The 26,807-nt window shown below is 35.0% G+C and overlaps 1 protein-coding gene across 1 annotated transcript; it reads right to left on the reverse strand.

Moving 5' to 3' along the window:
• Positions 1-26,131, reverse strand: LOC128724336 (WD repeat and FYVE domain-containing protein 3). The gene is made up of 29 exons (XM_053818065.1): positions 25,812-26,131; positions 25,478-25,637; positions 25,266-25,418; positions 21,040-21,232; positions 20,087-20,273; positions 19,493-20,017; positions 19,253-19,410; positions 18,568-18,741; positions 18,329-18,507; positions 17,827-18,003; positions 17,510-17,727; positions 17,191-17,344; positions 15,955-17,053; positions 12,859-13,169; positions 12,130-12,783; positions 11,781-11,915; positions 11,004-11,156; positions 7,607-10,290; positions 7,079-7,184; positions 5,644-5,840; positions 4,871-5,174; positions 2,340-2,969; positions 2,153-2,256; positions 1,830-2,080; positions 1,201-1,685; positions 928-1,119; positions 757-859; positions 405-538; positions 1-329 (listed from the first exon to the last, which is right to left on the reverse strand). Exons 1-29 carry the CDS (start codon positions 26,129-26,131, stop codon positions 216-218), a joined length of 10,254 nt encoding a protein of 3,417 aa, XP_053674040.1. The 3' UTR covers positions 1-215.
• Between the last annotated feature and the right edge of the window lie 676 nt (positions 26,132-26,807).

A 26,807-nucleotide genomic window follows, 5' to 3' on the forward strand; every position in this document is an offset into this window, starting at 1 on the left:
TAGTTTTAGACTAGTCAATACAATCGATAATACTAACTGTAACACACCTAGTTTTATTCTTCTATTAACATTATGTCAACATGTTATGAGACTAAAAACAAATGCGATAATGAATCGTGTTTTCTAATATTTAATACTATTTGGTGGGTATGCACTAATTAACTCGATATTATCGACCTTCTCCGCATCTATTCCTTTCTTATGTTATCAATGATCTAAACTCGAACATTTATTGAAGTTTTGAGGTACCATTCCACTAACGGTTCTGCAATTGTTAGAACAGGAAAGATCTGTAGCAGACCACGCATACACCCGACCTCTTGCATCACCTGGTAAAGCAACACGAAAATCAGTAAACTTTCAAAATAAAGTTCATAAAAAAGCAAATTGATTCATTTACCAACGTAAACTGTGCGGTGGTCTTTGGATATAGCAAGCGTAGTTATGCTTGCCGGTTCTGTATTGACCTTGTAATCATAAGCAGTGTGCATAGTCAATTCCACTCTAAAACATAATCTTCTCTCCCATTGCACGTTCCCTGAAATGAGAAAATATGAAGTTTGAATTGGAACCAAAGAACATGCACATTTCTAGAGAACAGTACACATTTATGTAACAATTAAAAACTGACTCTTAGTACCTTCAGTTGCATATTGATCAATTCAGTTGGAAATTGATGGAAAATTTAGGTTATATAGATAAAAATAGTAGGACGAGGAATCTTAATGCTAATTTCTGGCATTATTTCATACATACCTTTTACTGATTGTAAATTATTGTCTTTGTGTTCAGGTAAGAATGCTGACAGTTGCTCTGTTGAATTGTGTTTTTTATGCAACACAAATTCTACTGACCACATCTGCGGATGGAAATAAATTGTAGAATTTGATATTTTCGATGCTATCTAATTGTTTATCTTATAATTACCCTTACTACGCCATCGGTTGAACCAGTAATTATTACATTATTCGCATCCCATTCGCGAATACTTGAAAATGCTACACAAAGTATCTGCTGCATTCGATCCGAACAACTCATGCTTGTATTAACAGCCGCTAATTGAAGGCCATTGATAGACCAAATATGCAGCCAAGTACCAGAACATGTAGCTATATCACCCTGTAGAAATAAAAGTACACGGTAAATAGTAATATTGTAAAAATATCTTGATGTTTGCAAAAAAACATGCGTATTACTTACCGTTAACTCGTTAATACTGACGGCAGACACAACTCCCGTATGTCCGGTCAGTTGCCGGACATAAGATAATCGTGCGAGATCCCAAATTATTGCACTACGATCACGCGAACCACTTATTATTATATTATATGCGTTGCTCGAAGAAAGAGCAGTTACGGCATCTGTGTGCCCAAATAACGTTTGTTTGAGAGATATTTTTTTTATCTTTATATCGATATTATACACTGACAGTACAGAACTAGTGCCGGCTAAGATCAACATTTTAGTATTGGGGCAAGTGCAGGCGAGAATTTCACCAGAGTGGTCGATGTTTTCCCAAGCATACGATGGCCGATCTGAATCGTAACTGCCAACACGTATCGAATGATCAGCATATCCCCAGGCCACATACCGGTTATATGCGCTTGGAATAAGAATCTTATTTTGTTCGACTGCCAACACATTTTTTTCATGTTGTATGATTTGTCCTACAGGACCTTTTACTTCTGAAACCAGATTGAACATAATACAATTAGTTTAACGTTTTTTAAAAGCAAAACAATTATTTCATCAACCAAGCTCCAGGTTAAACACCAAAGAGCAAGTTGTTCACAGTTTTACGCATTGATTTGGAAAATATATTTGCTCACCTTTGATGGGATGTTGAGTGGGTTTGAGATTGTTTAGATGATAATAAAATATTTTTTCGTAGTTTATAGTTGGTGTACTCCCAATCGGCGATAGTGGGGGAATAAGCGGACTCACGTCCACTAGCATGGAAAACTGTTTCATCGGCGACATTCTCTTAGCAGGATGTGGTTTTCGGAACAATTGTTTCGGAATTTGACCAAAGTTGTTGATGAAACCTATTGCAGCGCTCTTCTGAAGTGGATCTTCAATACTAATAAAAAAATTGTTGACATTTGTTACAGCTATTTTTGTTTCTTTCAATAGGTATATGAAATGATCTTACTTGTAAATATCGACATTTCCTTCGTAAAAAAGATGATGAAATACGTTCACCGCGTCAATGGATGCCTGTCCTTGTTGCTTGCATCCGAAAATAAGATCGATCCACTAGAATTATAAAACAAGATCAATGTATGTTAGACGTACATACAAACAATGCTAACCGTATACCATGCGTATAATAGCCTTACCAGGTGTAATTGACGACTAACGTAGTTGCATTCCAGCGCCTCTCGGTGAAGCCGGATAAATTCACGAGGATCATTTTTAGCCCATGGTGGTAGCACCACATGATTTAGCACCTCCCCATTTTGCTTCGAGCCCAAATCAAAACTGTTAGTATTTTCCAAAAATTCGGGTAAATAAAAGAATTCAGGAATTAATTCTTTTACATCGGCCATATTTTGCTTAGACGCAGAAACCCAGGCTTCCTTAATACTGTGAAACATTCTATCAGCCAGATCAAAATGACCTCCCTGCAGGCGTAGAAAATGTTGCGTGAACGGTTCTAGTCGAACCAAGTACGAACATATGATCATGGCTGAGCTGTAATGGGTACCATAGTGATACGGAGGGGTATCACCAAGAGGATCGTCCCAGTCTTTATAACGTTTTTGAAACTGTTCCAACCGTTCCTGAGATTGGGCTCCCATTGGCTTAGCCAAATCGCGGAAATTCGCTGGATCATTTAAGTCTATTGTTTCAGAGTCGTAGTTTGCCAAAATCCACGGGAATACGGGATATTGCATCAAGTCATTATACGATCGTCCAGCCAGGGAATTTAAATGCATCAGGTATTGAAAGTTTGATATTTCACCACGCTGAAATGAAAAAGTAGACATGTAAAATGTGATACACCAGATATCCTACTCTTTTTAAGATTGATCTTTCATAGTAAATCAATTCTGACTACTGATTTACCCAGTCGATTTGCTATGGAAAGAAATTGTATGCAAAAGGATTTCATTACACAAAATAAATGATCTCAACTTTCCTTCTACTAAGAATACAGAAAAAAATGTTCAAAATTACAAATAGCGTCGCATTTCATTGATATGCTACAAAAATACCTTTTTTTTTCTTCACACGAAGAAAAGCGAGGTTTCAACTCTTTTCAGCGGAAAGTAAAGGAGCTCTCATTCCATCTCCCTTTCTATAACAACATAAACTTATTCCCATTCTCATGAGTAGCATTTTCATTATTATTACAGAGCGAAAAAAGATCTAGCTCCTCCAGTAGTGTCTAGTAGAATTCCCACTCGATTCCTATACATCACGCCAACCCTCTCACTAGTTCTCATTAGTTTGTTTCTTTACATAGAATAGTAGAATAGCGGATGATGATCGATTGCGCACGCATCTAATACATGAGTATCTGCTTCTTAAAATAAAAAAAAAGAATGATTTAGCCTTTCGCATCCTATTCTTTTTCCCCAAATCGTTTGTGTGTCTCATTCTGTTTTGAAACAATCAGTTGATTGAACTAAGCCTAACTAAGACATTGGAAGTGTATTTTGTCTTATTTTCAAACGATTCTACAAATCCTTATTAAGGATATTTCGTCCACCTTTACTGTGTCACAGCATTTCATAGTGCATATCACTTGCGTGATTTAAATCAAATACGTCTTTACACATTATAATTTTATATGCAGGGATTTCACCTCACCATTAACGCGTTCTTTTCCAATATCCTGCTGCTGTCATAAGAAACATAGTATTGTGTCAAGTTTCATCCTTTATGCGTCCAGCTTTACGCAATCTTTTAGTTTTCGATTCTTGTCTTGTTTCGATTCTTGATTATTTAAAGCCATATATGCTGTATATCCTAACAAATCAATTTTTGTTCAACAAAACATGGAATCCTTACGGGTTTTTTAGTCAAAGATATCTAACGAAGAAGATCAAACAAGTAAGTCGATCAAAACTAAATCGATTATTTTCAAATTCTGGTGACGGTTACAGTTTCCAAAGCTTTACAAACTACTATTTTTACTTCAGGTGGTTCAGGAGATCGTCTGATGGACATCTTTAATGGCTTTAAGGTAGCATTTGACAGCGTACCTCATTCACTACTCCTACGCAAACTGGAAAAATATGGTTTTCCACGTGCATGAATTAAATAGTTTCTGTCTCTCATCATTACGATTGTCGTTTCCTACAAAGCATCCTTGCCTCTCTATGTAACTGGTGTTCGGACAATTGTCTTGACTGTTGAAAAATGTGTGCTGAAAAATGTTTTATTCTTACTTTTCCTTGACTTTTCAATATGTAAGTTTTTTTATTACACTATCAATTCCACTGTTCTTAATCGTGTTTCTACTATCTGTGACTAAGGAGTGATGCTTAATGGATAGCTCTCGTTTAGCTAAAAATGTCAGAATGTTGTTCGTAAGGCTAATAGAACTGTGACAAAAACAGATATAATAAAATAATCATGTATTATCGTGTAACCAGATTGGAGAGCGGAAGAGCATATTAAAAAATGCGGCAGAATGATGGAATGGTCGAAGCAAGGGATATGTAAAATAGAATGGATGCAATAAGAAATTTGCATAGTTAACAGACACACACTGATGTTTTCAATAGAACATCAAGGTATTTGCAACGATGCAGATCAACAAAATCACAAGAGATTGAAAAAAATCAATTGTTTTTATAAACATTGACGCTAATGATTTTGGATTAATCAGCTAGTAGACATAGTTATAATTATTACTTACAACCCAGCGTTGAGTAACGGATGTTTCGCCAATCAAACTACTGAATAGACCCGCGTTTTGCTCAACACTTGCTGCTCTTTTTTGACCTGCGACTGACTGTTGTGCATTATCCGCTATGTGCGTTGCCATGGATGATAGTTTTTGAAAAACTTTGTTGCGCACTTTTTGAGGAAAACTTAGTAAGTAATTCTGTCCATTGCCGCAAAAAACTTCTAAAGCAATTGGTTGCAGTAAATAGCGGCGCTTGTGAATTTCGCGGATGTCTTCGTAAAATATTTTGGAACATTGTCGTATGCTCCGCGATCTAAAATATATTGAAATGTACAAAAACCAAAAAGATATATAATAAAAATAATAAAAATGCATATATAGGAGTACATACATGCAAGTAATCTAGTTAAATATGGAAATCGAATGTTTATAATATTTATGTGTAAATAATTTGATCTGTATAATTTGTATATTTGATCAGGAAATTTTTGAATCAGAAAGTTCTACTATTAAACGACAAAACAATAAAAAGTGAGAAAAGATAGTTGGGAAAAAGAAAGATAGAAAGTAAAGGGGAAAACATTAGAGTGAGAGGGATATAGTGCAAAATGACGGAGTGAGCGCGAAAGAATTAAGGAGAGATAGAGAAATGGAGAGAATTTTCACTATTTTATACAGCAAAAAAATAAATAAATCACATTGGAAGCTGTTTGTAATGACGGATCTCAACTTTTAGCATAGTTTACAAAATAAGAGCTGTTAAATTAGAGGTTATTATTTACATATGACTGTTGCTCGAGGCTGTGCTAGGTAAAATAGGTTCGAAACTGTCTGTCGGTAATGAATCAATGTCGCGTATTTCCCGGTTGCAAAGTAGCGTGAATCCATCCACAATGTAACAGTATTCCTTTCCAAACAAAAGAAGTCCTTCGTAAGTGTCCAGTCCTTGTATGCGAGCTGTACGGAATATGTGAGAAACCTATTCAAAATAGATAAAAATTACAAGATTATTAATTTAGATTGATATTCGTATTTAATTTTTTTTTAAATCATTTCATTATCATTAAATCCTACCCACGATAATGACGCAAATAGTTTTAACATCTTTCAATCAAATACTCCAAATAAAAACGTGACGCATTATCCATACCCTACACAACTCTCTAGGGATATTTTGGAAAACATTGCTCAAACCTCCCTTCAAAATATCACATACACATCTTTTAACTATATTTTCGCCATCTCTCATTATTATTAAACTATCTTTTTAGGGTTTTGTTTAGATTTATTTTCTGTCGCGCATCAAGCCATTAATAGGCTTTTTCTGTTTTGTTCCCCATTTGCTTTTTCAAAAAGTATTCATTCTCTATTCTAATTCCCTAGATCAAGCTCAATAGACTATCGTAAAAGAAAGGAACGCTTTGTTCTAAACCGTGCTAGGACGTCTCAAGTTAAATTTGGTGTTTGAAAATTCTACAGTTTTAAAAACCACTGTTTTACTTTCTCGCCATTTTCTTGGTAAATCTCGAACTTTTGCTTGAAACTCACTTGTCATTTATATTTTTGAAAAGTAAGACATTGGATAGTAAAAAGCATGCGAGATAAGATTCAGTAAAACTTGAAGTTATTTGTATTTATGAGGCTGCATGAGATTTTCACATTGCTTCCTGTCTGACGTGCTCAAACTTTATTACTCTACAAAACAACAAAAGAAGGTGTTGTCTTTCACATAGTTAACTTAACCATTGCATTCGTTTTCTGTAAGTAAAAAGAAGTTGCAAGGATTTTGCTAAATCGCTAAACCCATCATTTTCATCTTTAGACGATGATTAATGATATTGTAGAGGCGTGGAAGGATACATGAATCTAAACCCAATTTAGATCCCAACGAAACTGACGAATTTGATTAGTAATAGAAACCGGAGACATAAAAGCCAAAGAATGAGATTTTTATTTTATCGTTACGTTAAAGAACAAACTAATAAACACCAAACAAAAAAGGGATGCCTTAAAGAACATCGACCTATACGAGGTCACTAAAATTAGCTGAACATTTCAGAAGTTACGACATAATCACCTAACAGAACTATTGATATACGTAATACAATTATTATTGTATTGCCAAATTGTTACTCTTGTATTGCCACGTTGCCTAACAAAAATTATTCTACTTATAATTACTGAAAAATTCTTGGCTTATCTTTTGGAATACATTACCTTCTCTTTTTCTTCCAACAATCGTAGAAGTATTTGATTATCTGGTAATGACGATGATAGATCTTCTTCATTTTCTAAACAATATCCATGAATATCGTTTTTGACGCTAAAACATAAAAAATATCGTGTAAACTCTATATCCATATGTTTATTTTCATGTTCATATATCGAATCTCGTCATGTATGTTTTGACTGACTATGACGTGCCTCAACTGAGAACGGGCCAGTAAAAAAGAAGAAGAAAAAGTTATTTTCATGTTGCATGCGCGTAATAATAATATGAAAGCATATTAACCATTTGCTATTTTTTTTAAGATTTCATCATTAAACAATGCTAGTATTAATTTATATACTAGTTAGTTATCACTAAATAAAATGGAAAAATGACGGCACCGTTTGTAGTAAAAAATAGTAGAACGTGTTTGTGTGTATACAATTTTTTACCCATGTTTAATGAGACCCGTGCAAGATCCTTGTTAACGTTCTGCATTTTATTGTTTAAAATTGCATAAAATGCAACATACTTACCGACTGCAGCTTGCATACTCGCTTGATTGACTCGTGAGCATATCACTTCTCAACGATCCACCGACGATCGATGCATCTTGTTCGAATTGTTCAGGAAACATGTTGCGATACATATGTACGAATTTACTGTATTTCGCACTATCGTGACTGATAGCCACGCGGCTCTTGATTTGCCGTTGCTGGTTGTGATCGCTGTTAGCAGAGAGTTCCATCAATTCTGGGCGCGGAGGGTAATGCGCGTAAAATAATACATTTTTTAGCATTTTTTTGCGCATTCGATATGGACCTTCTGTACTGTCTAGCGTCCATTTTGTGAAATCTGCACAACATTCTGGACCCCAGATAGCTCGTTCACGTATCAATTCTGCTTCCACTTGTAGCCAGTCTTGATGGACATACCGTTTAGTATGTAAATAGCTGTTTGTTTGTTGTGCCGAACGGAATTCCCAATAGTCGTGCACTAGCTGCAATTTAGTAGTTACTAGCTGACTTACAGCATCAAATGTAAACTCATCCATGCGTCTAATCTGTCGTTTGTAGGGTTCCTTTTTCAATTTTGTGCGGCTGGTCAAACGCGTTAAGCCACCGGTAACCTTCTGTATCTTTGATTGTATGCTATTTTGGGCATCCCAAGGACATCGACAAGCCGAGCGACGCTCTCCCTCGACATAGGATAGCCAATGTTTCAATGCAGATTCAAAAATCTGAGCATGCGTTCGTTCCATGTTCGGCGCACGAGCATTCCGTAAAGGATGGGTAAGAGTAACTTTGAAAATTTCTTCTATTACCGGTTTCTTACACACATACAGCTCCTCCCATACTCTGAACGATAGATTCATTAGCTCTGATATTCGATGATCGATTGGCGTTTCGGAACTAACATTTTCAGCGTCATTTTTGTCCCCAACCAGTGGCGGTTCAACATGCCATGTTGTTGTTCCTCCCTGTCCTGCGCTTGTTGGAGTGGTTACAATTCTACCATCGCCGTGGTACAGTTGCAACAAACAGTATGTCAAACTACCAAAGAAATCCGGATCATGGTTTCCAGCGCCGAACACTAATAAGCGATTATGTATTAGCCTTTGCAAAATATCCACTAATGACACATCCGCAGGACAAGGTGGGTGTGCGAGGAGATAGAGTATACACCTGTTCAACGAGCGATACAAAGGTTCTAAAGAACCCATGCCTGAAATATTGGTGCTATTACCACCATTGATTAAACCTTCGCCATTCGCCAATGAAGAAAATATACGCCCTGCACGTCGTTTCGCTTGTTGTATTAGACGCACGCAGTAATCGAATATTTGGCGGCCATCAATCAAGAGCATATTTTGCCAGAGCTTATCAACAAATCGAGTGGTTAAGTAAAACACGTTTGCAGCTACGTGTTGTTTGCCACTACGTGTTAGTTGAGAGTGACTGATTGCAGGGATTGTTCCTTCCACCATGATATTGATTGTTGCTAAGCTATCCATTAGCAATGAAATTAAATCAGTTAGAAAATGTTTCCTTTGTTCGTCAGAAATGTTAGCACCGGTAATGAAAAATTCAAGCACCATATCTATTACAGGCGGTGTTTTCCCTGGATTAGCCAGTGAAAGTGAATCAATAACGAGCGTTTGTAGAAAATCCATAACGACAGGCGTTATTAGATTTTTCAGGGATTTTTGTTCTAAAAGATTAACGTTTGGTTCGTGGTACGGTAAAGCAACTGGGATCTGTTGTAATAGAAAATTAGATGTTCCTTCTTCTTTAGATTGCTTTGGTGCATTGTCGACATTTGGGGTCACAGCAGGGGCAAACAATACAGCTATTAACGAAACGATAACCTCCTCGCTCATGGCAATTGGAGTGAAATCAGAAAGATTTGTGTAGAACGATTGGAGCAGTTCTAATACATCACATGGATGAGATTGCAGCAAATGATTTGGAACATCTCCTACATGTATCCTTTCTACTTCGTCAGGTTCCGCGGAGTGCACGATGGTTCTGATTATGCCTAATAAAATGCATACTGCTTCTGTACAAAACGTTATTTTATCCATAACTATAGTTCCACCAACGTGGGCGTTTGCAGTTGCTGATGTCCACAGAGATGCCCATATTGATTGAAGATTTTTATCCTTCGTTGGAACAATGGATGATTTTACAGGGTACCCGACTACCAGAGCGATCAACAAAGAAAATATTTCTGGAACATCTATTCGATGGTGTAGTAGCCATTCTAGGAATGGAAACCCTATTAGTTGTGGTGAATGTTTCGTATCGCAGTTTTCGTCTGAATTCACATTTACGGAACCAGCAGTACTTTGTGCGGGTAATGACGACGAAATAAGAATCGCATTTCTTGATTGCAAAATAATTTCGGTATTTTTTAGGTAGCCTTCTTCTCCGTTTGGGGCTTGGACTTTTTCTCGAAATCGAGTACTAATGGGCTCCCTTGCTAACATAATGACTAATATCCGGAATGCCCACAGCATCGTAGAATGATGTAAATGCGGTTGCATTAACATAAGTAGCCATTCCAGTCCTAGTACACGGACAATATCATCGCATAATCGCCAATTGATAGCATTATTTGGTCCAAAATGTAAATGATGTAATATACTTAAACAACAATTCCGCAGATGTACGTGACGATCCGTCAATTGTTCGCTAGTTATTTTCCTTGAGTCTTCAATCTGAAAACATGATACGTGACAAACAAAATTTTTAGTTTAGTTATGTGATAATGATTAATATCAAAAAAAAAATAAAAAATAATAGATGTAAATAGCAAATAATATATGTTTAGATTCATCAATCGATTGTAGAGTAACCATGCATTTTGCACTGACGATTCATCAGACAATTGATACAGCGACCATCAACGACTCTGCAAATAAAGTCAAATAAAAATCTGCGGAAGCCTGCGGAATATCATAGAGCCTCTGTTTCCTACTCTATATGTTATATGGTATCGTAACACTATCTCTTTGCTCCCATTTGTCCAAGCTTGGAAATACGAAAAACCCCAACACAGGCACCAGAGAAAACAGTAGATCCTATTTTTTTAGGATACGCAGATACGGAATGATTAGAGGACGGATTGGACGATTTGGAGTAGAGATAAATATTATCGAAGAGGATTTTATAAAGGTGATGAGTAGAATAAGAAGCTTTATTGGATTAAGAACGAGTGCATTAGTGAAGATTAACGACTAAAATTATGCTTAAAATAAGATGAATGATTTACCATAAATGGCAAGCTAATCTAAGATATGAAAGAAACAAATCAATAATTTAAATAAAAAAAAAACAAATTGCCTATCATCATCGACTACAAAAAGGTCGAATTAAATCTGCTAGCATTTTAAGTGCCACGACTACACCTCAGGTTTGAACTAATACTTACCATAGGAATGCATTTAACAATATATTGTCCAAATAATAACAAATCGTTAGATCTTGTTTGATACGAGAGCAATGCTTGTAGAAGGGCAAATAGTGCTTTGAGAGCTCCTTCATCTGTGATGTCTTCTATTATACACAACAACTTCGACACACACTAAAATAAAATAAAAATTAATATTTATTAATATTGCATCAATTAGTTATATGGCTTCTTCTAAAATGGGTCTGGCCGTTGTACCGTTAGGTCAGTGATTATCTTGTTAAGGCTGTCTAAGATTTGAAAGTTTTCTCGTAGTCGGGTACATTATTTCTAGCGTGTGGGTTAAGCTCATTCTACACACGCTCCTTGCCACATAAAGAAGATACTATTTTCCAAAGTTTAAACAGTGTTACGTCCACACATTCTTCGGATACGCTGGTTATGGAAGCATTAGAAGCAAAATTACCGCTCATCTGCCAGCTAAAATGAGTAGAAACAAGACGCCAAGATCTGTCAACAGGTCCTCCAGAGATACTTAGAACCTGAGCATGGGGTCAAAAAGTCCGCCTCAAATATACCATGACTACGGAAGTGCAAAAACAAAGCATCGAACTGAGCTTAACGGCAACTAACTCTTGCAACATCTCCCCCTGACTATCCAGCTACGTGAAATTCCAAGCCAAAGAAAGCCCTAGCTTTGCTTAGCAAAGTAGACCTAGACCATACACCGGTTGTCGAGTCAATTAAGAAGAAGAAGAAAGTCTTTGAGTCAAAGTGTCAAAGACGGCTCACACTTACCTGTAAATCTTGCATTATTTTGATATTTGCAATTTTTTCATTCGATTCCGTCACCAATTCCAATAGATGTTCTAATAATGGCCGTATCAGGTCGTTAGAAGGATCCGTCCATATGGGAAAATCGCACAACAAGTCCTGCGTCAAATTAAACAAAATGAATTATATGAAATCCTACTGCAACATTAGCTATCTTCCTATTTTTTAGAAATTTTAATCTAATTATAAATGACACGTACAACACATTTTTATCTTATGATTGATGGTAAAAATGGTTTCTAGAACTAGTTTTAATCTAGTAATTTAATATATTTTATCTATCGTGTACTTGCACACGTCTCTTTCGACTTACCTGAAAAGCAATCACATTTGGAATAGTGGAAGACTCGTAACCACTGTGGACGGTGCCAACCAAATTAAAAGTAAGATGCAGAATGTGGGAATTGAGCAGCATTTTTTTACGTTTATACAACATGCTGAGCGTTTGATAGTAACGTCGTTGATTCATTTCCTGCCTGGCTGATTTACTCGTGCGCAAAATACATGTCAGTGCCTTGACGGCAGCGTACAGACTTTCGATATTGTGAGACATAGCCACCAAACCAAGCACGACACTACAACCTCCTACTGTGTTCATCGTCATCGAAACGGGACATGGAATAAAACTTCGAATGCCTAAGTACCCAACGAGTACTCCACCTAGTGTCCGAGCAGCTCCGTTCAAGTGACCCGCGGCATTATGTAATACAACAATAGGTGTAGCATTGTCATGTGAACTCATACCAAGTTGTTTTCCGATGGCCTTTGCATCGGTACGGTTGTATAATTTACGTATTTTGGAGAGCGTCATAAATGAAGAGGCCTTGGGATTGATGCTAAATGCCAGTTTATCTTCCATAATTAATGGATTAACTTGTTCATTTTCCTCTAGACGCACGTCCTGGAATGATCCAAGGTAATGCGGTCCAAGCATGTAAACACGGGCTACAGCAGAGGCATCGAAGGACTGTAGAAACAAATATAATGTATTACATTTATACAATATTTATTTATTTTTTGGTTGTGCAGGTTTCATACTTACGTCATCAACAAGGTGACAAATTCCTTGCTTCCAATTCAGTTTGGAATACATACGCCATATTGGTGGTGTTCCAATGAATGCATGTAAACAGGCACAAGCAGAATTCCGTGCTAAGCTTGTCCCAGAGCTTGATGAAATGGATTGAATTTTCTGCGAGTGCACATGTCGACCATCTAGATAGATCGAAAGCAGCGAGGATTTAGGCGACACCTTACCTAGCGTTACTACCACATGATGCCATTGACATTCTTGGATAAAAGTTGGACACCAAACCCGTGTTGAATGCTCATCTTTGTAAACATTTGCATATTCTGAAATATACAACGAAGTAAAAAAAACATATAGTTAAAGTTTGTTCATCCGTAATAATTATGCATAAAATTGGGTATTGAAAAAATCTATACTAGCTAATGTGCATAAACAGCGGAAAAAAAACACTTCTCTAAAAATGTAGCAATATCCCACTTTGATTCTTAGTCGCATAATCCCGTAGCTATAATCTTTTATCACGAATGTTGTCGGTTGTTGTAAATAACAGACGATTATTTTAAAACGAGGCACAATTGTTTTTTTTTTCATTCATTATAGTTTCAATTGGCGAACATAATTGTTTTTTTTTATTGTTGAGAGTCAAGGTACTGGGACGGTTTGATTAAACATGTTCGTTTTTCACCGATTTGGAACAGACATGGGACATGGAGAAACAATTTTATTCTAACAATGAATGTATAATAAAAATGTTTAGAATAATATTATTAAAGAATAATATTATAATATTAGTAACATTATTATAATATTTAAAATTTAGTTTTACTTAGCATTCCTCAAGACTGGCAATCTCTCAAAATCCGAAATTCCAAATCTAACTCACCAGTCTTGATAAAACCGTGACGGTTTGATTACCGGTAGACAAGACTTTTTTCGGACTAGACATATCGTATAGGACTAGACGTTATCCTATAAGACTAGACTCCAACACTTAGCGTTGATAGTAGACTGGCAGCCAAACAAAATTTTGATAGCAAAGTCGTAAATATAAAGGTTATTCCTCTGATACCAGTGTACTCTTTCATTGTAGGAGGCCTTATTCCATGCGAACTACTAATACTAGTAGTAGAGGAAGAAGAATATTTTTAGTGCATTGTATGCATCTTGGAAAAGTAGGAAAAGTTTAAATAGCTTTGAAAAAGAGGATGGACAAAAGAAAGCGCACAAACAACCACTGCATCGAATTTTAAAAATTTCAAAAAAATAAAATAAAATAAGTTAATACAATTCGTTAAAGTAACTCTTCGATTGTTCTCCGACACATACGGAAATAAAAATCCCTCTAATCAACTTCCTCTCAAACGCGGATAAGAGGATTCAGTTTTGGATAACTTCTCAGAGGTGTATGTCAGTATTGGAACTATAAATGTTGCGTATAGCTGCAACTTCAGCCGTCATACATTTTCATTGACGGTAATAAACTTAATTGTTTCTCTCATTGCTCATATAAATCCAAAAACCATCCCAAACCAAACTTAGCTCAAAGCATTCTATCGAACTATCAACCATTAAGAATGTTGAGTTGGCTAAGTAAAATTTTAGAACCATTCATAATAACAATATTATTCCAACCTTTTAAGTTAGTTTTCCTTAAGGTTTTATAACTAGTTATCAATTGCACAGGTTCATATATTCTGTTAAATATCACCGCAATAATGAAAAAATTCAACTGGATTAGTTCTATCAGGTTTGGTAAAAACCTTAGACACAGTATGATATTATTCAGTTCCAATTTGATTCGCTTGAATTTCTTTGTCAAAAATATTCCTATGATTCCATTCATTCTTTAAAAACACAGAAAGCTTAATTAATTTAAAATCAAGCATAGCAGAACCATTTATACCTTTTACAGTGTTACCACTAGGTAGTGCACTTGTTCCCACTTTATACAATGTATACTCAGCCAATACTCCCAAACCAAAATTTTTAAAAAGTTTTGACTTTACCGAGAACTTTTGCAATCAGTTCTACATTCAGAAACATTCAGAAACTATTATTAAAAATCTTAATCAAGGCTTAAATAGATATATCTTGCAATGGAAACCATGGAAGCCATGGAAACTCGAAATGAATGTTAATAAACCAGAAGCAATATTTTTCACAAGATGAACAAGCGCTAACAAAATCCATTCCATACTACATGGAATAATCAAGTTAATTACTTAAGATTCTCATTAGGTAAATGGCTAGACTTCAAAAAACATACCGATAATAATATAATGAAGGCCGAAAATGTACTACGATCTCTATTGTTTTATTAATTGGAAATAGAAGCTGAAATTTTTGTTATAGCAAATCGATCCGAAAAATAAATACTAGTACTACTTTTATGCAAATTTTTGGGGATATATTGACCAGGAATAAGGATTGTGATAAGTAGCAGATAGTACGGTAGAGTAGAAGGAAAACATCTTGTAATAGGAAAACTTATATTTGTCCCAACGAAATGATGATGTAATAGGACAACGAAATGATGATGTAGAATTGTGATAAGTAGCAGATAGTACGGTAGAGTAGAAGGAAAACATCTTGTAATAGGAAAAATGATATTTGTCCCAACGGAATGATGTAATAGGACAAGGAACAGAAAAGGAATAGACATAAATAGTGTAAGTTGTTTGTGTATCACGACCAATTGCAAATCAGAAAAGAGATATTTTGATGAATCTTTATCAAATTATGGGTGTGAAAGGAGTATCGGAAGGATTGAAAGCGAATATTATGGATAGACAAAAAATATATGAATGAAAGAATAATAAAAGTCAGGAAAACGAAGTGAAATAGCTTATGAGGATGGATTCGTCGAAAAGTTTTGCATGATAGTTGCAAAGGTGAGACATAGCATCTAGATTAAAACCTATTAGAAATATGAATGTGAAGCATGGGTGATGTACAATGGAGAAGAATGAGCAAAAGCTATGGTAGATGGATTCCCTAATTACATCAACCCACATAAAATAGAATAACTTATTTAATGTTTATAAAACAAAAAAAACTTTACACAACAAGGAACAAAACAGTCAATATTGTGCAGAAGATACCACGTACCTTGTGTGAACGGAAACTGCTGAGTTGCAACAGAGAGAGATTTATCGCTAGGTAATATCAGGATGCTAAAAACAACAGATGCGTCATCACTAGATGCATCTTCTAATCGAACAATATGCAGCAGTCTGATGGGATGGCGTTCTGGAAGGGGAGCGAGTGGGTATCGCTCCACATAAAACCACGTGCTAAACGTTAGTCCGCTATTGGAAGGAAAACTTCTATCACCGGATCCTATGCCACCAGAATTGGTTGTTTCTATTGGAAGACTAGGGCCAACATTTGTATTTCCACCAGCCCCACTGGAAAATGAAGCACTTAGCCCGAGGCCGTCAGAAATTCCGCTCACATTGCTGTCCATTGTTCTGATTCCTATCGTCCCTATTGCATTGGAACGATCGTGTTTATGGGGTAATATTGTAGATTGGCTCTGCATGTACATCAACTGATTTGGTGCAATATTTGGAAAAAAAATACAAGCGAAACCTTCCGTCGACATATCCATTTCAATGAAGGGAGGCATCGTATAAGAACCTGAATGGGCTCTAAAGTCACGGGGTGTCGTTATTGAAACCAACGTTTTTACTCTAGTAAGTGGTACAGGTGGTACAAAATTGGCTGATGTTGTGTTGTGTGCGTTGTTTGCGTAATTTGTACATAAATTATGCTCATTTACGAAATTCAGTTCTAAACGAAGAAATGTACGTAATTCTTTGGGTAGTAGAGCTTGCACTGCTAGTCGTTCAAAAATATATTGTAATGATGAATGCAGTGGATGATTTTCATCGATTAATGCTTCCTTACAGATATGCAGTATACTCTCATTTAAACCACTATCGCACATAATCTGTTGGTTGCGTTCACTACGAACTACGAAGGATTTGATTACCTCTGAAAGAAAGTACTGTAATGCCATCGCTTTTTCTGTCAAACCTTTCCATTCAGGAATTTTGCTATCGTTTGTGCTTGACAAACATTGTTCTTCGACTGATGGTAATAACTTTAGCATACATACAATTATAGATGGATGTACAATTAGGTAATCATTTATGGTAATCGGTGATCGAGAAGAGGTGAGATTACCAAGTTTGATTGTTTGATCCTGAAACAAAATTTGTAGGAGATTTAAATGATTAGAAAATATATAAACAGCTATGATGAGATTAAATATGTGCATGCACTAATATATTTTAAAGCAAACCTTACACTGGTTTCTGATGATGCCTCCGAATGCATAGCTGTGGTGTCTGTAACGGATTTGTAGTGGAACATTTCAATCATTTGGGGGCCATCAAATCCATCTAACACAATATCGTAAAGAGTTCTATATACAACACAAACAGCACGTAATGATGGTAAAATCATACTATCCGGAGCATTAGAAAGATCATCACTAAAATAGAAGAATAGGCATGTTTAGTTTCTCATATTAGCATTTTGTGGCGAGAACCAATAATAAGTTGTAGTTGTTATTATCATAAAAACATGCTGAATAGATACTTAAGCAACAAATATTAATAATAAACCAATAGCACGGAATATAAAAGGAGCTACCCACCCGTGTTTTGTTGTTGGTGATGGATGATCATTTGTATTCTGAGATATTGTTCTGAAAATCTTTGCGTAAGCATCTATCAATTTTGAATTCATGGTTGAACGATGTTGACGGGTGTATTCAAGATGATCATCGATATCGGAAGCATATGGTCGTATAATTTCATTTTTAGAAAAGCATCCTAAATCTCGAATAGCTTCAAAAAATAAGGTATTTGCAACCTGTAATAGTTCAAATATAGAGAATAATATAAAACATACACACATAAAAACAGATACCACCATGTTGTAAACAATGTTATATTGCGAATTTGACATTACCTCATTTTGAAAATATTTCGCGTTTGCCGGTTCAAAGCGCATGGCTACACTGAGCGTGTGGCAAACGACGCGAAATAACAAAACTTGATTTTCGCTAGGTCCATCCCAACGTTGCCTTTCAACAAATTGATTCTTTAGCAAATCCAATACATTAACAACGTATACAAAACCTCCAACCTACAAAAAATGGTAAAAATAATTATAAAGTGTGAGTAAACCGCTCATAATCGCTTGAGGAACAGTTTAGGAATCTGCTTGCTGCATGGCATTGATATATAAATAATAATACAAAAACACTTAATATTAGGGGATCACCTTATTATGAATTTATGAATTATTTGATTTCTGTTTTCACGTTAATAACAGGGTTGGGGAATTTTCGATGTATTTCATTTAAGGTATGGTTTATGACAACAGTCGAGCAAAAAAAAACATCATCGAGTTACAGAGGTTCAGATATACAAATAGCTTGAAAAATATGAGATAATTTAATGCACTTTACCTTTCGAAAAATTGATCTGGTACGGTGGCTCTCCTTAAGACAATCAATTAATGATTGCAAAACTTTAATTCGTGTAGATATGCAGATCGACCGTTGTTCGGTAGAAGCATTGATTGATTTTAATAAATGCAACATATCATCTTCACCACCAACTGTAGAGATAAGTTCTTTAACAATTTCTAGAAAAAAATACATATGAAACCAAATTCTTGCTGAAAATTGTTATTTCTTGTACATACTCAAAATAGCTACGCTATAATAATTGGTCTTTATCATCTCGTAGACACATTTGTTGCCGCCACTGTTCTTGAAGATGGTTGCATTGTTCGAGTTACCTTTCAACAACCAAACGAGGGCATCCATTATCAAGAGTCCTAAGATTTCTTCCGAATCCACAGCAGTTGTCAAAGATGCTATAATGAATTTTAACATTAGGATCAATGCCATTAAAAACATCATTTGATTTAGGTATTGTGTCCGGAAAAGCCGTGAGAAGGGTCGCAGTCTAAAAAGCATTTTATCCAGTAACGAATTATTAAACATACACTTCGATCTTCACGTCACAAACAATGTGCTAAAATTGATAATGAAATCAACTTTTTACCATTGTCTGTCTCACACAAATAAACATAATATTATTAAATGAAATAACAAGAAGTTCACATCTGAACAATAAGGAAATGGATTCCATTCCGACCGTCTGTTTTACTAGCTATTTGACAACATATCGAGGTTAATATATTATTATTACTATAATAAACATTAAAATAATTTCATTCATTTTGATTAGTTGTCCTAGACTTAGACGCAGATACATTTTAGGTAACCTTTGTCTATGACGGTTCAAATGAACACCACTTCAACGAGCAAAAGGTCAGAAAAAATCCGAGCTAAAATCAAATATCGTAAAATACAACCAAATACCTTTGCGTTTATGCTCAATTTTATCTTTGTCACAGGTGCATGATGGTGTTGTTAAATCCACGTTTTTCCCCAGGTAATCTTTGTATCTCTTCATGCATGTAACGAAAACTTCTAGTATCCCAACTTCACGATATACATCCACAAAAACGACATTATGCCTAAAATTTAAAAAAAATATTATAAGAAACCCTTTGGCTTATACTTTTTATGATACTAGATTGAACTTTGAATTGAACTTACTTTAACAAACGCAAAAATGTACGTGTACATTCAATGCTTGTTTCTATTGCTTGATTTGTTTTCAGCAGCACTGAAAAAGCAATCAATTCTTTACGGGGTATAACATTCAATTGAAACACTATAAATTCGACCATTTTGAAAAATTTTGTTTGCACCGTTTTTGCTTTCTGATACATCTTTTCCGCAAATATACATAACGTGTTTTGAGATTCTAATACGTAATAGTTTGCATCGTCACTGTTATATACATCAGCAATCGCATCAAGTATCAAACAACAAAGGAGAGTATTTGATGAACGTAGAAAAACTGTTTGAAGAACCTGAAAGGCCTGAAGGTTTCTAACACACGCATTTCTTCTTCCTTGGGAATGGGATTTTGAAAAATCAGTTATTGAGTGTAACTGTGACGATTGAGAATATCCACAGTAGCATAATGAAACGATCATTGGCATTAATTTCTGAAAAACACTTTCAACGACAAACTCTTCGTTATGGTCTAAGTCTGGTTTAAAACTTTGGTCCACTCTGTAAATAGATATAAAAAAATGATTAATTACGTTTTCAAGATAACAGTTATAGCTTTAGATACATTACTTTATTAGAAAATCGACCAAAAACAGATATCCTTGGCAATGTTTGAAATCATCCAACAATACTTGAGAGAATCGTGAGGATTGTTGTAGGAATTCAAATATAGATTGCAACATTTCCACAGTATCCGGGGGCTTAGAACTTATCGATCTTTGCATGTTATCGACACAAAGTGCTATGCATCCTTTCGCTAAAATTGAATTAAAAAAAAAAGAAATTGCAATGACGATCTGTAAGCGCCAGAGAATCGTAAAAGTATATGAGTAGTACTTTACTACAATAAATACACCACATGAACTCATATCCGTACAAATATCACAGTGTCCCTTTCATAAAGGAGACCACTCGTAGAACAAATAACACCATTCAGCAGAGCCATATGGACGGAACCGACTTGATGGAAAAACTAAAATCAACAAAAAAACTAAAATGCCCCGATCAAACGATTGCTATATGAAAGTTTTCAAATGTGGGCAAAACAAAAGCCAACATAATCGCTAGGCTGTTCTGGTTCTTGAGTAAGGAACATATAAACAAGATAACCATCCGTTGGGATAATGGCGTACCTAAGAGGATCATTCTTTAATTATAATTCGATCATATCTAGCATATGGTGAGATTCATACAACCATACTGTAAACTACTAAATATGAATGCTAGAAAATGCAAATAAATTTACATCAAATACTAAATGAAAAATAAAATACATCATAAGTATTGGAATGAAAATTTACTAAAACATATTGATTTTTAACTGTATTACAACATTTGCAACTGTATTACAACGTTTACATTATCCGCTATATAAGAGTTGGATATCCGAAGACAATACAATTTACATGCATCGGCAAAGCAGAAGAAGAGGAATACTGCTAAAGATGATTTTTCAAAAACTTCAAGCCGAATTTCTAACAGAAATAAAATAGCCAAAAAAGTGAAATGTTTGTAGTAATTACCATGAATGTACTGCACAATTTTATCACTAATTCCATGTCTCGCGATAATCCGTAGTACATCACGGGCTAACGCACGCCATCGACGATTGCAGGGACCATATTGTGCAGTAATAGTTGAAAACAATAGGGTTAGATCATCTACACGAATCAGTTCTTCTGCTGCCAATGGGTTCGCACAAAGTTGCAGTAGAATCTAAAAAGTTAAAGCAAAATTAGAAATAAAAATAAAGTAAAACAAATATATTTATGTACAAATTATATGTATGTTGACAGAAGTAGTATGGAAGGCCCAATTTAACTCCTTCACAGTCTTGCGATTAAAAAAGAGATGAAACCCTAATCTAATATCATTCATCAGTCATCTCTCATGTCCAGTTTTCTCTGCCAAGCTGTAACTAGTTTTAAAAAGCTTCAAGGAATTAAGAAAACGTAGGGTTTCATCTAGCTGTAAGACGACGATATTAGCAAATAATTTTCAGCATATCAACATGTATGTCGCCTGCGAGTATGACAATACTGAAAGCCGAAGCCTCGCTCTACGTGCACTGGACTTGGTACTGTCCTTCTTTTGAAGTGTCGTAACTTAGTTATAATTATGCATTTTATTTCGTATCAAATAATTCAGTAATAACATTTAAAATGCTATAAACCAAATTAAAGGTATTAAAAAGGCCGGATTGGTTGCTTTTTGGCAGGTTAATAAGATGCCTACTTCAGTTGCATTACTAGAAATTGCATACGATTTTATACGCATAATTCTAGGTAAAAATATATCATTCAGTACAAATAAGTAAGATAAGTAGGACGAAATGAAAATAAAAACATTCAATTGATATTGATGGAATATATGTTGAATATATTTAAATATTGATTGAAATTTATGTTGGACTCAGAATAGTATAAATCAATCTTATATTATGTGTCTTGTATTCTGGGCTTAATGGTGGACATAAATGGATACGTGAGTTAGAATACTTTTCTAGTTCTTATAAATACGCAAGGGTAGTCTCAATTTTTAGGCACGGAAAAGATGCTCCTGGCTCCTGGTAAGTTATACCTCAATCAACCTACTACCCTCGCTTGGAAAGTTGTTCGAGCAAATTATCCCTGAAAGATATCTCTTATGTTATGAGAAAATCTTACGAGAAAATGTCGCTAAACCGCGTTTGTTGGTTTAGTGGATTGGTTTTATTCGTTTTGATACCGATGGACCTGTATTTTTAAATAAAAACATACCATTAATTATCTTATTGCTTTATCTTTTATGTTAAACTTTTTTCATGTGCAAGAGGTAGAATTATTACAAAACATTTGCTTTTTATATATCCTACGTTCGTAAATATGGCGAAGCACATGTTTGATTTTTATATAACATTTTGTTTATTGGTTCTCCTCCATCATTGCGGCTAGATTCATAATGTTTTCGCAAATGAGGTATCCGTAAATTGTATTTCACATTTTTCCTCATTAAAGTTCTAATAGTATCAGAGCTTCTTTTTCTACTCTCAGCTCGAGACTTATTTGCCAATGATTCGACTTGGCATGAACATGGCCACTTCTTTCGCGGGTTCGATCTATATGCAAATTAATTTCTTTCTTCATCTCTAAGGCATGATCTCAAAGTAATAAGTCAATAAAACCAAGCGATCACTGAAAAGCTAAAAGGCGCTTAACCGAGTTCTCAGTACTCAGTTTTAGACATTTTTGAGGCTTAAATAGTATAGTGAACTCTCAATGTAAACCTATTCACTTCATGCGTATTTGCGATGTGTGTCTTTAATATTAAATTTGAGTTTGCGGTTCAACGTTCGCAGTGCCTCCCAGAAAACGATGACTTCTTGTTCCGCTTTGCTGTCTATCGAGATTTTCACCGAAACGTTTTCTTTGAGAAGACTCGTGATCTTGGATTTTTCTGCATTGATATCCAAATTTAACGATTTCAAAGTGTTTTCAAGCCAGCTGGCTGTATTTTGGAGTTCTCGCTCGACATTTTCTATTATTTTCTCGGTTTTTACAATCGCGAAGTTATCTTCATTTTAAAGGACTTTTATGCTGTTGTCATTAACGGTATGGCAGCTAGGAGAATATAAGGCAAGACTCCTTCTTGAGAAAGGAAGACTCACACCCTTTTTTATCATCTACCTACTGATCTACTTGTGATATCATGTATTGTCGCATACTCTCTATAAGATCCTTGTCTATTTTATTTATTGCTACTATTTTGATTATTTTTAGTTAATCAGGGACTTTGCTCACTATATACATTTTATTTATTTCTTTTGTTATTGCCAGAGTATACTTTGATTTAGTAAGCTAAATGTCTTAAATGAAATGTTATCAGCGCAAGGTGTCTTATTCTTTTTTTTCTACTAAATACAATTTGCCAGATTTTAAAGTTCAGAATTTCAATTGACGTGTCGGCTTATTTGGTTACGATTCTAAGAAAGTAGAAAACTTAGTTTTTAATTTTTTCAGTTCTTTTTATAATTTCCACTTTTGCATTTATTTCCATATTATACACCAGAATGGAACAGTACAAGAGATTGTCTCGATAATTTGGAGTCAAGTTTCTTTTTTTTTCTTTTTTCTATCTTTTTTGATAATTTAAAATTTTCAATGTCATTTTTAAATGCAATTAGATATTCTAATGTTCGGTTTTTATTGATGATCGTTTTGGATATGTATTTTTCCCCATTGGTGATTGATGATTTCATATTAATTATTGGTGATTTCATATTAATTATTAGTATTCTATACCCACTAAACTAAACATCTAATAATCTCTTGTTCGCGATAATGGACAGGTCTACTGCTGTTTATTTTTCCTTGGGTTCGAGTTAATGTATGTTTTTTCTTTATTTTGTAGAATTGTCAGATTTGGGTTATTGATTAAGGTTTGTAGGTTTTGTGTGAGTTATGACTTGTCTGTTTGATCTCTTGACTATTTTGTTAGCGTTCGCTTTGAGTGGTGTGAAAATTCTGTTGTTAGTTTAGAGGATTCTAGTTCTAAACTTCATACTTTCGTAAGGTGTGCAATTGCTTTTTTTCAGGCTATCTGAAGCAATGTGGTTTGGAATGTCTCTGTTTGAGTATGTCTAGCATGGACTGTTTCTGGAATGTTTTTCGATGTAGTTTCAAGGGATCACTAGATCCTAGGTTCTTCATATCTCTCGAGCTTCTCTTGCTGTTATTCTATTAATGTTATTTTAATTTCTACCTCATTTAGATAGACAGGCTTGTTCCTATCAAGGATAATGTGCGTCCCAACACATTCCTGGCATTTTGGCACCGCTTGGCATCTTTTATAAAAAAACACAGCTGGACAATTTTTAATTTTTGTCTTCTTTACAGTTTTTTTGCAGTTCTCGCATGGGCTTTGAAAAGTATTATTCCGTTTAAAGGTGATAGTAATATCCAGAATTAACTGTGCAGAGAGTTTGAGCTATCAATGTTTAGGATAGCCGTGCGCGTTTATACCCAATTGCCATCATTGTCAGGTCTTTTCGTGATTTACACATCTGTAACTTTGGGACCAATTAGTCCTGCAATGATTTCGACTTTGCTGGTGAATGGCATGGCATTCCATCTCTTTAATGTATTCAGTGTTTCGTATTTCTACACATTCGCTTCATTCCCATTGATGGTCTTTAATTCGATGTTTCTAAATCTCTGTTTGTTTTTTGTTGCATACTTGTACAAGTAGTCTACCATCTTTTGACAGGGTTGAGGAGTTTTTCTGAACCTAGTTCGTGCTAAAGGATGGACCTCCGAAGTCCTCGACCCCCATTGTGCGTATTGTGCGTTCTTCTAATTATTTTTTTCCTTATTTCAAGTATATTCGAAATGAGTCTCTATAGTATTGCGGTCTTTTGTTTAAAAGGTTTAAATGCACAGTTGGTGTTACAAGGTGTATAGTGCCTAACGCCTATTCTCATTAAGTAATTCATTACAACTGGATACTATATTCCAGAGCTACAAACATAGCTGTAAACAAATAGCAACTGCATTTGTCGCAACAATTAGTTCAATCGTCTGTTAGAGTTACATTTTTTGTTTCGAATTGACATTGTGGCTTTGAGTTAAAACTGACGCCAACATAAGATGATACAACATTAATTATGCCTAAAGATATCTATCTTCAAACAATATATTGTAGGGTATTGCTAAATGTTAGATTTACGGTTTGGTATTTGTTTAATAATAATATAGCTATTCTAGATACATACCTGTGAAAAGGCATTGTATAACAATATGGGCCTTTCCATCTCTACGTCTAAGGATATTTCAATTGCGGGTAGTTCGTTTCTTTCCTCGGGAAGATCCAAAAACAGATATATACATCGAATTAATGTAGATGGTAGTGTCGCATTTATCATTATCTGTAAAAGCGAATTAGCGTTAAAAAGTGGTCCTGCCATAAAGCATCTATCAATCTTACCTCTTGTAATGAATTGTCATGATTAATCGTTGCCATTACACCCACTACCGTTAATAGAATCCAGCCGTTTTCTTTTTCTTCATAACATTCGTTTACATCGTGCGGCTCTAAGAACGAAGCAATCGTCTTTGATGCTGTTTCTGTGCTCTGATTTAATGCTCTGAAAAATTGAGTTAAATTATGTGAGAAAAAAAGAATTAGGTGAAAAATTGATAACAGCCTACTTTAAAAAATGAGAAGCGATGGATATGGAAAATTAAAAAAAAAATCCATGTTCATAGGAAGCTATTAGATTGAAATATCCAAACATAAAATACAAGTATACTATACTAACCTTCGTTTTATTTCCCTTGCCAAAAGCTGACTTATTTGATAACAAAATGCTGCTTCACCTTCCCAATTCGGACACTGGGATCTAGCAGGTGATTTTTTTTCTTCATTTAATAGATGTGTTTTGTTCGTCACATTATAATATAAAGGCAGCATTTGATATAACCGCTCATCCCGATCTTGGTCTGTCAAGGTTGATTTTAAATTGATAAACTCATCAAACAATTTGCGAAGATGAAGCATTATTAATTCGTCATCTTTGTTATTGTCTTTATCAGGTGTTGATCCGCTGGGTAAGGCAGCTAACATCCCATCAGAGCTCATTTTCGAAACGGATATGTAAACAGCTGTAATTGCATTTCATGAGTTATTCGTCGGAGCACACTAGCATCATTACAATCTATTCTACAATGCACGCAGTATGCTGTGATGTAAATAATGAAAACAACCATATACACAATACACAACGCAAGTTAAATTGAATCAAAATAATTTCCTCTCTCGTCGTTCGCACTTGTTGGATGTTTCAGTTTTTGTGAAGCGGTCAATGAACAATTTTGTACTTTTAATTACATAAAAAAGGTGTTCAATCACCCGTAAAGATAAATCACACATTACCTGAAACACACAGTTCAACTGTTGTCAGAAATATATTTGTCTCTACATTGGCTTAATGCATTTCAAAATCGATTTTTCGGTCTTGTGAATCAATAATTTGTTGACATTAGTTTGTGACATTTTTAGACCATTGATGCAATGCTGCTAGAATGAACTGGTGGTGGATTGCCTTATTTGCGGCGGCCATTGAGGTATCGTTATGTCAACTTATTTTTAAGACAAATTTGAATTTGATCGCAACGTGTTATCTTTACAAAGATTGTTATTCGTTAATTTCTTTCTTGCAACATAATTATTTTACAAACTATTTACTATATGTAGTGCAAAAGTACTGTATTGTTTTTTTTTATAAATATAAACATATGATTTAACGAATAAAATA

This window comes from Anopheles nili, chromosome 3 (assembly GCF_943737925.1).
Source record: "Anopheles nili chromosome 3, idAnoNiliSN_F5_01, whole genome shotgun sequence".
Taxonomy (NCBI): domain Eukaryota; kingdom Metazoa; phylum Arthropoda; class Insecta; order Diptera; family Culicidae; genus Anopheles; species Anopheles nili.